Source organism: Rana temporaria, chromosome 4 (genome assembly GCF_905171775.1).
Source record: "Rana temporaria chromosome 4, aRanTem1.1, whole genome shotgun sequence".
Classification (NCBI taxonomy): domain Eukaryota; kingdom Metazoa; phylum Chordata; class Amphibia; order Anura; family Ranidae; genus Rana; species Rana temporaria.
The window spans coordinates 200817565-200831254 of NC_053492.1; the positions used below are offsets into that span (position 1 = coordinate 200817565).

Below are 13690 nucleotides of genomic sequence, written 5' to 3' on the forward strand. Positions count from 1 at the left end.
TCACTCTGCCCTGCCTCTTTCCCGGAACCTTCTGACTGAAACAAAGGAGGCGCCTAAGAGCCGAGGCACATGTCAGTCACCTACCACTACACTAAACCACTCCCCCTGCCCCAGATCAAAAACAAACGGGCCTAGCTGCTAGGCCTGCCTGAATTTACCTGCACTGGCAGTAAAAACACAAACAGTACTCTAGCACCTACCTACCCAAGGTAGAGGGTGCAACAGTTAGAATATCAATTATAAGGTTAGATTAAAAGAGTATATACAATGTTCTATAAAGTACAATAAAGAGCAATGATAATATGCAAACTGAAGAAACTCACAACTACCAACCAGAAATCATCTGTAGGAATTTGCTGCCTTTTACTGTTAACTGCTAATATCACAGTTATGTATAACTAAGTATTACCACTTCCTATCTCAGAGACTGGCTTTGAAACCCCAGGAGGAGGAAGTGGAGACAGACAGAGAACTTCTGAAACCACAGGTTTTGTTCATATAAATGTTGCCAAGTCCAGACCAGAAGAGAGTAATAGGCAAGTGCTCCTATTGCTTGATAGTTTATTATTGTTGCCCATAGTTTGACACATTATATATAATATAATATATATATATATATATATATATATATACACATACACATACACATATATATGCACTATATTACCAAAAGTATTGAAGTGTCTGCCTTTACACGCACACAAGTCTTAGTCGGTAAGGTTCAATATGAGTTGGTACACCTTTTTGCAGGTATAACAGCTTCAAACTCTTCTGGTAAGGCTGTCCACATAATCTAGGAGTGTGTCCATAGGAATGTTTGACCATTCTTCCAGAGTCGCATTTGTGAGGTCAGGCACTGATGTGGACGAGAAGGCCTGGCTTGCAGTCCCTGCTCTAATTCATCCCAAAGGTGTTCTATTGGGTTGAGGTCATGACTCTGTGCAGGCTAATTAAGTTCCTTCACCCAAATTTACTGGATAGCTATAGAGGGTGGGCTAACTCAATATTGAACCTTACAGACTAAGACTGGTATGTAATTAAAGTTAATGTGCGTGTAAAGGCAGGTATCTCAATACTAATCGGTAATATAGTGTATATATGTATATGTCATAGCTTCTGGGTGTATACTGTATATATGTATATATAAAGAGAGAGACTAGTGACAGATGAGTCTCTGTCCTATTGTTATTATCCCACATGCCGTGCTAGATCTGTGCTACTGTATGTATGTAGTGGTCACTAGGGTTGTCCCGATACCACTTTTTTAGGACCGAGTACAAGTACCGATACTTTTTTTTAAGTAGTCGCCGATACCGAATACCGATACTTTTTTTAAATGTGTCCCCAAATGCAGCCATGTCCCCCACATATTCCAGCATGTCCCCCCCACATATGCAGCCATGTCCCTCTAGCCATGTCCCTCACATATGCAGCCATGTCCCTCTAGCCATGTCCCTCACATATGCAGCCATGTCCCTCTAGCCATGTCCCTCACATATGCAGCCATGTCCCTCACATATGCAGCCATGTCCCTCTAGCCATGTCCCTCACATATGCAGCCATGTCCCTCTAGCCATGTCCCTCACATATGCAGCCATGTCCCTCTAGCCATGTCCCTCACATATGCAGCAATGTCCCTCTAGCCATGTCCCTCACATATGCAGCAATGTCCCTCTAGCCATTGTCCCTCACATATGCAGCAATGTCCCTCTAGCCATGTCCCTCACATATGCAGCAATGTCCCTCTAGCCATATCCCTCGATGCGGCGGCAGCGACGGGGGGGGGGAAAGTATTCTATTTAGGTATCGGGGGTATTTGTGCGAGTACGAGTACTCCCGCAAATACTCGGTATCGGTATCTGGACAACCCTAGTGGTCACCTTCCACTATTTTAGTAGATGAACCTGTATATTGCAATAGAGTTTATATACAGCTCTTGTTATTTTAGTTAAATTGTCCCTTTTTGTGTGGGATTCCATAGCTAGTTTTAGCTCAAGGCTCAATAATCAGCATAGGCTAGAGTCAGGTTGAGCATCCAAAGGCCACTTAGACCCCTTTCACACTGAGGAATTTTTCAAGCGGTACAGCGCTAAAAATATACCACCTGAAAAACTCCTGCACTGCATACTGAATCGCATCTTTGGAGCGGTGAGAGGAGCGGCGTGTATACCGCTCCTTCACCTCTCCTTCCCATTTAAAACAATGGGAAACCGCAGCAATACCACCCGCAATGCGCCTCTGCAGAGGCGCATTGCGGGCGGTATTAACCCTTTATTGGCCACTAGCGGGGGTTAATACTAGCCACTAGCGGCCGAATCCAACGGCAAAGCCGACGGTGTAGCGCTGTTTTTTTTTAGCGGCGCTATACCGCCCACCCGCGCCTCCCGCCCCAGTGTGAAAGGGGCCTTATGGTAGTTAGAGGTCAGGTTGCATGAAAGATTAGAAACTACCAAGCATGAAGTGGCAGAGTAGATAGGCGAGACTCTGACTTCCAGTGCCACACCACAGTTTCTGCTGGTGAGAACCTGCGTTCCAGGCTGGTTGGTCAAAGGTGGGAGGGTCTTCGCCACCAAAACAAACTCCACTTGTAATTATCGGGGGCCCCTGCAACTGGAATTTGTTGCAACATTCATCCGGAGGTATCTCTATTAACTATATATACCTGGGCATATGTGCACATTTCACAGGACTCCTTTTTCTTACATAAAGCTTGTATTCTTTTCATACTGTGTGCATCTGCAACCCCAATTGCAAAAAAGTTGGGACGCTGTGTAAAATCTTAATAAAAAAAGAATGCAATGGTTTGCAAATCTCATGAACCCATATTTAAATTCACAATAGAAAATAGAAAACAAAATTGAAATGTTTAAACTGAGATAATGTACTGTGTTAGGGGGGGGGGAAAGTGTAATATTTAAACTGATAGCAGGAAATGTCTCAAAAAAGTTGGAATTAGTACCAAAGTAAGTACCAAAGTTAGAACTTACGTAAGTGGTACTAACAAGGAAGAGGTTGAAGAACATTTTTCAACTAATTAGGTTAATTGGCAACAGGTCAGTGAAATCATTGGGTATAAAAAAAGCATCTTAGAGAGTCAGGGTGTCTCAGAAGTAAAGATGGGCAGAGGTACACCAATCTGTGAAAAATTGTTGAATTATTTCAGAATTATGTAAAATTGCAAAGACTTTAAAAGTATTATCATCTGCAGTATATAATATCAAAAGATTCCAAGAATCTGGAGAAATCTTTGTTTGCAAGTGGCAAAGCCAAAATGCAATATGGGATGCCAATGATCTTCGGGCCCTCAGACAGCACTGCATTAAAAACAGCCATGACTCTGATGGACATCACTGCATGGGCTCAGGAATACTTTCAAAACTCACTGTCTGAAAATACAGTTTGCCGTGCCTTCCAAATGTAGCAATATGGACCATGATTGCAACGAACCACTATTCCCTGCCCTATCTAAACCTAAAGGGTTAGTTATGCACAGTGCTTACAAGGCTGTTTGATCCTGTCTATTTGAAAGGGGGGGATGTAATCAGCACAGGGCCAATTAGGGCTGTTCAGACAGAGGGTCGGGGGGTCATGCAGTCTCATAGGACACTGATAGAAGTATCAAGACTGCTATATACTGCTGAGAAAAGGTATTTAGCAGTTTATATTTACTAAAATAATTGCATTTCATGTTCTGTGTACTGTGGGAGACCAGATATAATGCATGCAAAGTCATGGGTTTAGTAACACTTTAAGGTAATAAAAAATGGCCCTGTATCTATATCACCCCCCCCCCCCCCCTTATTCTTCCCCAAGCCCAATGCCTGTCTGCAGCAGATTTCCCCACTCTTTGCTCATAGAGGCGGCAGCAGCAGGAGCGCTCCTGCTGCTGTCAAATTCTGTATGCAGGTGTGGCCGAGCAGCACGATTGTGTCCATGGATCTAGGCAATGCAGCTCAGGATTGAGGCTATGCCTCCATAGAAAGCAGATTTCTATGGGGGAAAACCAAAAAGACGACAAGGCAGGGGACCCAAGAAGAGGAAATTTTTGGGGGGGGGGGGGGGGGCAAGATTGCACAGAACAAGCATGATTTTTTTTTTTTATTTGTTTAGCTTGTATAATCACTTTAATATATGCTGGATGCAATACTTTTCCACAAAATTACCGATATCACTTTTAGTGGAAATTGGCCATGGCAGAAAGTCTTGGTTTTACTGCTCAGGTGAAAAATGCTTGAAAATAAACACAACTTCCTTTTTTTTTCTTTATTTAAAGAGCGTTATATTTTTGGGGATGAAGGTATATTTGGGTTACTTTAAAAGGTAATTTTTTTTTTCCTAAATAGCTTCCTTTACCTTAGTGCAGTCCTCCTTCACTTACCTCATCCTTCCATTTTGCTTTAAATGTCCTTATTTCTTCTGAGAAATCCTCACCTCCTGTTCTTCTGTCTGACTCCACATAGTAATGCAAGGCTTTCTCCCTGGTGTGTAGTGCTCACCCCCTCCCTTGGACTACAGGAGAGTCAGTGCGCTCTCTACATTGATAGATAAAGGAGCTGTGTGTTAGGGGGCATCCTGACTCTCCTAATCCAAGGGAGGGAGCGAGCATGACACTCCACACCAGGGATAAAGCCTTGCATTAATGTGTGGAGTTACAGACAGAAGAACATGAAGTGAGGATTTCTCAGAAGAAATAAGGACATTTAAAAGAAAAAAAAAAAAAAAAAAATCGAAGGATGAGGACTGCACTAAGGTAAAGGAAGCCATTTAGGAAAATAAAAATAAAATGTACCTTTACAACCCCTTTAAATTTAGTGTACTTGGCATTTGTTTTTGCTTTTTTTGTATTTTGCCATTTCTGTTCCGTTTTATTTTTTTTATTCTACTTTTTACTGCTGTTTTTTTCCTCTTTCTGCAAAAAAAAAAGTCAAGGTTAAAAAAAAAAAAAAAAAAAACACTTCTGTAACCCTCGGGATCCATTTAGAGATCATTTCACCTTTCAAAACCACTAAATTCTCTACAATTGCTTATAAACATTGTACAGCCATGGCCAAAAGTTTTGAGTATGACAAATACTAATTTTCACAAAGTCTGCTGCCTCAGTTTGAGATGGGAAATTGCATATACCGTATTTTCCGGCATATAAGGACGACTTTTTGGATGCAAAAAAATGCATCCAAAGTCGGGGGTCGTCTTATACGGTGACAGTCTCCATCTGCTGCGGACGTCCATGGTTTAAAAGCCGCACCTTCTTCTCAGACTGTCCCGTGATAGGCGGAACACAAATTTTTCCAGCAGCGCCTCTGTTCTGTGTTCCTCCTTTCACAGATGCCTTCTCATCCTCGGACGAGAGACATCCGTGATAGGCGGAACAGAGGCGTTGCTGTGAAAATTTGTTCCGCCTATCACAGGACAGTCTGAGACGAAGGCGCGGCTTTCAAATCATGGACGCTCGCAGCAGACGGAGACTGTGCTGCAAAACGTGAGTGATGGCACAGTGGGGGGGGGGGCAAGTGATGGCACAGTGGGGCATGTAATGGCACAGTGGGATTTGAAAAAAGTCTGCTTGTCAACGGTTTGTTCTGGCAACCCCTCAGCTTCCAGAAAGACTAGAAGGAAGGGGTAGTCTTATATGGCAAGTATATCCCAAAACCAAAAAATTTTCCTGAAAATTAGGGGGTCGTCTTATACGCCGGCAAATACGGTACTCCAGAATGTTATGAAGAGTGATCAGACGAATTGCAATTAATTGCAAAGTTCCTCTTTGCCATGAAAATTAACTTAATCCCATAAAAAAAAATTCCACTGCGTTTGTGAAGAAGGCTTCAGGGTGTCCAAGAAAGTCCAGCAAGCGCCAGGACCGTCTCCTAAAGAGGATTCAGCTGTGGGATCGGAGTGCCGCCAGTGCAGAGCTTGCTCAGGAATGGCAGCAGGCAGGTGTGAGCGCATCTGCACGCACAGTGAGGCGAACACTTTTGGAAGATGGCCTGGTGTCAAGAAGGGCAGCAAAGAAGCCACTTCTCTCCAAAAAAACACATCAGGGACAGATTGATCTTCTGCAGAAAATATGGTGAATGGACTGCTGAGGACTGGGGCAAAGTCATATTCTCTGATGAAGCCTCTGTCCGATTGTTTGGGGCATCAGGAAAAAGGCTTGTCCGGAGAGAAGAAAAGGTGAGCGCTACCATCAGTCCTGTGTAATGCCAACAGTAAAGCATCCGAGACCATTCATGTGTGGGGTTGCTTCTCTACCAAGGAGTGGGGGCTCACTCACAATTTTGCCCAAAAACACAGCCATGAATAAAGAATGGTACCCAAACACCCTCCAACAGCAACTTCTTCCAACAATAGTTTGGTGAACAATGCATTTTCCAGCACAGTGCCATAAGACAAAAGTGATAACCAAGTGGCTTGAGAACCAAAACGTTGACATTTTTGGATCCATGGAAACTCCCCAGATCTTAATCCCATTGAAAACTTGGTCAATCCTCAAGAGGCGGGTGGACAAACAAAAACCCACTAATTCTGACAAACTCCAAGAAGTGATTATGAAAGAATGGGTTGCCATCAGTCAGGAATTGGCCCAGAAGTTGATTGAGAGCATGCCCAGTTGAATTGCAGTGGTCCTGAAAAAGAAGGGCCAACACTGCAAATACTGACTCTTTGCATAAATGTCATGTAATTGTCGATAAAAGCCTTTGAAACGTATGAAGTGCGTGCAATTATATTTCACTACATCACAGAAACAACTGAAACAAAGATCTAAAAGCAGTTTAGCAGGAAACTTTGTGAAAACAAATATTTGTGTCATTCTTAAAACTTTTGGCCACAACTGTATATCCAGCGTGTTCACTGAGAAAAAAAGAAAAAAACACCAATAACCACCTTAACATTGCCTTTTGCTGAATTTACTAGAATATTGGGGAAACCAAGCTTCTCAAATTTGTTCATCTCTAGTATTTTGCCTTTTGCTGAATTTACTAGAATATTGGGGAAACCAAGCCTCTCAAATTTGTTCATCTCTAGTATTTATCAGAAGATTTTGCATATCGTCATTAGTGTGTTTACTACCTTGGTATTTACATTTTTTTTTTGTATAGTGTTTAATTTAAAAAAAAAAAAAAAAAAAACAGTTAATCATCCTTCTAAACCTTCATAAAATTTTACTTTATGAATCTGTTTTTTTACTGGTTAGCGGCTCCCATGGGTGCTCAACCTGTGGCTCTCCAGCTGTTGCAGAACTTCAAGTCCCATCATGCCTCTGCCTTTGGGAGTCATGCTTGTAACAGTCAGTAGCTTGCAATGCCTAATGGGAATTGTAGTTCTGAAACAGCTGGAGAGCCACAGGTTGAGCACCCATGGACCGTTAGACTAACAGGTATTGAGTGACCTTTCAGCTAATCTGTTATTTCCAGCTCTGATCGCTGTGCTCATAGCCTTGCGGAATGCAGTGTTCATTTATTGTACCCTTCTGCCCCACAGTGGAATGGCTGTAAATTTTAGTCTGTGTTTGTACAGTATTGGCAACTATATGGTGAGCTTTTTTCTAAAAAAATTATGAAAACTTGATGAAAATCAATTGAGAATACAAATTAAATAGAAGTCCAGAGTTTCCACTTGTCAGAACTAATACATTTCATCATCATGTGCTCTCGGATTACTTGCTCATGTGCAAAGTGTCGAGAGGTCTGTGGTAAACTCAGTGGCCCAGATTCAGGTAGATCCGCGCAATATTTGCGTGGGCAAAGGGCAACGATTTTTTGCTCTGCGCCCACGCAAATATTTCGATTTGCCCGCGATTCACGGAGCAGTAGCTCCGTAAATTGCGCGGGCGCTATGCTAATTAGCCCTGCGTAAGGGCGCCTAATGTAAATGATCCCGCCGGGGGCGGGAATCATTTAAATTAGGCGCGCTCCCGCACCGAGCGAACAGCGCATGCTCCGTCGGGAAACTTTCCCGACGTGCATTGCGGCAAATGACGTCGCAAGGACGTCATTGCTTCTAAGTGAACGTGAATCACGAGCGGGAAGGGCGGCTATACTTTAGCATTGCCTGCCCCTGCTATTAGCAGGAGCAACCTTACGCTAAAGTCCGCCGTACGGAAACTCCGTACCTTGCGTGCGCAGGGCCCGCGCAACTTTTGTGAATCGGTGGTAGTATGCAATTTGCATACTATACGCCGATCACAATGGCCGCGCCCCTAGCGGCCAACGCAAGAATGCAGCCTGAGATATGAAGGCATAAGGAGGCTTATGTCTGTCATATCCTAGGCTGCAGTCCGCGTAGCGATGTTCCTGAATCAGGGGCATTCGCTACGCGGGAGCAAAACAGCTATTGCGCCGCGCAACTATGGTTGCGCGGGCGCAATAGCTTCTTGAATCTGGGCCAGTGTTTGTATGTGTGGTTAAGCCTCCATTTCACTGAAAAATATGAAAGGGGAGGAGCTGCGCAAAAAAATGTGATAAGTGAATAATATTGACAAAACTGACAGATCTAAACACCGCAATCTGTATTAATCACAAATTAATAGTAAAAATTAATAAGAAGTGCATAGACAGTTCCGAAAATGAAGCCATAAAAAAAACATAAAAAGTCCAATCGTTGATGAATCGATGTGACAAACCAATGATGACTTGTACAGTGTGGAAACCAGTGAAGAAAAACATGCGTAAATAAGAAACCACAGGGTGTCAGCAATAACACGTGTGCACCACCCCCATAGGGTTATGTGCTTACCAGAGGTAAGCTGTACCAGGCCAAAGGTGTTAACCGTGATCCTGATGACAGCGATCTCCAATCAGAAGGAATGCTCAGATGTTATGGACTTAATGGCCACGAAACTCAGCATCAATGACCCAAAATTGAAAGAGATTCACATGGTGTGTATAGTTTTTATTCCACCTGCTGTAGTGAATGAAGTACTTCACCTGCTTGTCTTTAAATGCAACTTTCACACACTTTGCTTCATAGAGAAGAGGCCCATGGAGTTCCAGGAGGGTGAACGTGTGTTGCATTTTCATGGGCCTCATCTCTATGAAGCAAAGTGTGTGAAAGTTGCATTTAAAGACAAGCAGGTGAAGTACTTCATTCACTACAGCGGGTGGAATAAAAACTACACACACACACACACCATGCGAGTCTTTCCATTTTGGGTCATTGATGCAGAGTTCGTGGCCATTGTGGCTATTGAGTCCATAACATCTGAGCTTCGTTCCCTGTGATTGGAGATTGCTGTCATCAGGATCACGATTAACACCTTTGGCCTGGTACAGCTTACCTCTGGTAAGCACATAACCCTAAGGGGGGGGGGGGGGGTTGCACACGTGTTATTGCTGACACCCTGTGGTTTCTTATTCCCCTTAAGTTTTTCTTCACTGGTTTCCACACTGTACAAGTCATCATTGGTTTGTCACATTAATTCAGCAACGATTGGACTTATGTTTTTTTATCCCTTTATGGCTTCATTTTCATAACCGTCTATGCACTTAATATTTTTTACTATTCATTTGTGATTAATACAGATTGCTGTGTTTAGATCTGTCAGTTTTGTCAATATTGTTCACTTATCACATTTTTTTTTGCGCAGCTCCTCCCCTTCCTCTTTTTCTATTTGTTTGAATGTGTGGTCTCACATTATGAGCTGCTGTGTGTATGTGTGTGTATATGTGTGTGTGTGTATATGTGTGTGTGTGTATATGTGTGTGTGTGTGTGTAATATATATATATATATATATATATATATATATATATATATATATATATATATATATATATATATATATATATATATATATATATATATATATATATATATATATATATATATATATATATATATATATATATATATCTTTGCATCATCCATCATCCCATGTTTAGTAGCGCAGTATATCCCAATTCCACGCACTGTGAATTATGAACACTTATCTTTGGAATGAAATAAGCATTTTATTGTTTACATTTTTTTATACATACATACATACATACATACATACATACATACATACATACAAAAAATATCCTCATAAATATCCTCATAACAATGGTTACATGCGTGACTGAAATTCAAGAAAAAAAAAGGTGGGCTTGAAAAAAATGAGAAAACTGCCAATTATTGCTTTCTGCTGTCAATACCAAAACAGCTCCCAACCTTTAACCTGAAGCATGTTTACTTATGGGGAAGAGGCAGATTTTAACTGTTCACAGTTTCTATAGGGCTCCAGACAGGCCGCAAAGGCCATCACATGGGCAATGTAGTGCTGCTCATGTATGCCATGGAACAGATGAGAAAAGGGGCCTTTAGACATGATGGCCACATCCTCTCCTCCATGCGTTTCTGAAGAGACTGGGACAGCCGCCTGTTGTCTGTAATTGGAGTCTTCTGTTGAAAAAAATATATTCAACAATGAGTTACATCATGTACAAATATTTTAATGCTATCTAATAAATGCTAAAGTGTACCAAAAGAAATTTTAAGCATGAAATAACCTGAAAGCAGTAACCACTCACATAGCACCAATTCAGGTTTCTTGCATGTGAACAATTGGACTAGTTGATTGTTATAGGCAACACCTCCAAAAAAAATAAAATACAAAGAATTATATACAAGACCCTATAGTGTTTTATGAGCCAACATAAATATAAAATACAGGGGGCGTGGCTTGGACATGAGACTGAGGACGCGTCTCGTGTGAGCTTCGGCACCTTAATTATTAGCTTTTACGGTAACCTACTGCCGTTTTACTCTCATGGCCAACATGGTCAGGAAGTCGGGGAAGAGCCAGACCAAAAAAACCACCTCGGCGGGCTCCATTAAGCGATTTCTCGCCGCGGAGCCTGAGGACCTCGCTGAGGCGGATGGACTAGGCCGCTCGCCTCATGGTCCAACACATAGCTCCACCTCTCGTAACAGGCCGGAGACCAGTCGCAGATACCCTGTGTATTCGGGCGGCTCGGAGGGAGAAGGAAGCCCGGATAGGAGATCTGGGGTCGCAGAGCTGGTGAGCGGACTCCCCACTAAAACCAACCTAGCATCTATGCTATTGGGTCTAGAAAAGGCCATCAAAAAGGGCTGTCGGGGGTTCGAGCTGATCTCGGCCAGGTCTTAAAGCGCGTGGAGAAGTCAAAGCATCGCCTAGACAGACACGTCACAGTGATAAGGGACTTACAGGCCTCCACACGCGCGCTTGCTATTGCCCACAGGATGGCTATGTACAAAATCGAGGATCAGGAGAACCGCAAATCGGAGAAATAATATCTGCGTACGCGGGTTACCAGAAGCGACAAGAGATGATGACCTTGCGGCCTCCATCCGTGGCGTCTTTAACCTACTACTGGGCAATGAAGCGGACTATCCTCTGAAGTTGGACCAAGTTCATCGCGCCCTCCGCCCCCGCAATTTATCTTCTGATGTCCCGAGGGATGTGATCTGCCGGGTCCACTATTACGAGGAAAAAGAACTCATCATGCGGAAGGCCAGAGAAGCCACCACGCTGGATTTTGATGGCGCCTCGCTATCGTTCTTTCTGGACCTGGCCAGAGAAACCCTAGAGCGAAGGAGAGCCCTTAGGCCTCTGATGGAGAAGCTGCTTGAGGCCTCTATCAACTATAGATGGGGATTCCCCGCCGCGCTGATTGCCTCCAGAGATGGGAAGACAGCGGTGCTTCGCTTTCCAGAGGACCTGGAGGTCTTCTGCATGGACCTGAACATAGAACCCCCTGAACTCCCTGGCTGGCAAGACGTGATCCCCGCCATTTCTACTGTACCCGAAGCCCAGTGGCAAAAAGTCTCCGGCAAACGGCGTTCTAACACCCCGGCTTCTATACAGAATAAATATCTGAATCGATTGATTCCCTGTTCGGCATGAGGGCTCTCATGCATCTGTTGGCCATGGTCACGCAAGTATACCCCTGCAGAAACTACTGACATCCCCCCTGCCTTATTTTTCCACAAAGTTTGACCCATGGTGGTTGTGAGACTGGTGGCGCACTTTTTGTTTATCTTTTTTTTTTTAGTCTTTAGTCTTTACTATTAGAGTTTGCGCACGATCAACCCAAGATAGGTTCGTATGGATGTTATGGAAACGCTGGAGGGTGGATGGGATGGTATACTCCATGGGCCATATAGCAACTATTATATGGAGTTTACTATGTTCATTATCCTTATGATTGGTTACCTAATATTCATGTTATTTGTGCCGGTGCCGGACCCTGCAGACTACGTTTGCCTGTCATGGACGCGCGCGGTCTGGTTTGGGGTGCGGCCCCGCTTCGTTGCGCGGGGTGGTCGGGGGCTTGGCTCCCTGTTGGGGTTGCCCTTTCGGGGGCGGCCTGCGGGGGGGGGGCTGGGCGCCGGTCAGTCCCGGGGCATTGCACTGCAAGGCTTTGCGTGCAGATTGGCGTTTTTGCCTTCTTTGTATTATGATGTTCTTTCTCTATGTCTTTCTCTTTCCTAACTCTTCCTCTCCCCCTACTCTGTCGTGATACCCCTTCCTCTTCCACCAGCACAGCGGAATGTTTCCTAGATGCTCTCCTTCGGCGGGAACCATGACTACGGTAAAGCCGATTTCTCTTAATGTGAGAGGGCTCCATGCTCCAGGTAAGAGAGGCATTCGCTTTTCAGGGAACTTAAACGCCTGCGGGGAGATATTATCTTCCTGCAGGAGACGCATTTGACACATACATCCACTGTAAAGCTATTTGCACACCACTACCCGTCATGGTTTTACAGTCTCTGATGTGTCAAAGGCAAAGGGAGTGGCTATTGGGCTCAGACGGGGTCATCCTTTGTTTTGGAGGAGTCCCTTGCGGATCCGTATGGGAGATATCTCTTTTTGAAGGGCAGTCTGGGTAAACTGAAATGTACGCTTGCAAATGTTTATGCTCCGAATCATGGCCAGGTGGGCTTTTTGTCCTCCACGTTATCCAAGTTGAGTGATTTTGCACAGGGGTGCATTTTGCTGGCAGGGGATTTTAATGTTCCTCTAGAACCTTCCCTGGACACCTCCCTGGGTAGGTCCTGTGTCTCCCATAGACATCTCACGTACGCTCGTAAGAGATTACATGAGACAACTATTGGACGCCTGGCGCATTATGCACTCACGGGAAAAAGATTTCACACAATTCTCGAGCCTTCATAATTCCCACTCTAGGATAGATTACTTCCTTATAAACCATCATTTTTTTAACTTGCTCACTCACTCCGCTATTGAAGTGTCTACGATCTCCGACCACTCCCCTGTTAGCATATCCTTGTGCATACCGTCTTTCAGTATGGGCAGGGGTGGTCAGCAACTATGACCTAGAGCTTTTTACATATGCGGCCGGATCCACAGGGTATGGTGCATTCTTGGTATGGGGGGGGGGTGGAGTGCCGAGCGCTGGCCCACCGAGTGGGGAGAGGCGGGATTCTTGAAGAATTTGGTGCTGCTGGAACTCTTTTTGGTTGTGGTCACCTTGGAGCTGTGGAGTGCTCTATTTAGCAACAAGAAGGTACGGCTGCACTGTGACAGTCTGGGGGTAGTGCAGGTTCTCAACTCACTGTCTGGGTCATCCATCCCGGTCATACAGTTGTTGCAATATTTGGTTTTGGGTTGCATTAGGAAAAATGTTTTCTTGTACGCTGTGCATATTCCTGGGGTGGTGAATACGGTGGCAGACGCCCTTTCCCACTTTCAGGTGGACAGGTTTCGGG

General features: G+C 44.1%; 1 protein-coding gene across 1 annotated transcript in view; it reads right to left on the reverse strand.

Annotated features, from left to right (window-relative positions):
• Positions 1–9980: 9980 nt before the first annotated feature.
• Positions 9981–13690, reverse strand: part of LOC120936905 (alkaline phosphatase, tissue-nonspecific isozyme-like) — a 64852-nt gene continuing 61142 nt past the window's right edge. Inside the window, exon 10 of the mRNA XM_040349686.1 lies at positions 9981–10378. Within this exon, the coding sequence (XP_040205620.1) occupies positions 10170–10378 (209 nt within the window). The 3' untranslated portion in view covers positions 9981–10169. The remainder of the gene's footprint in view (positions 10379–13690) is intronic.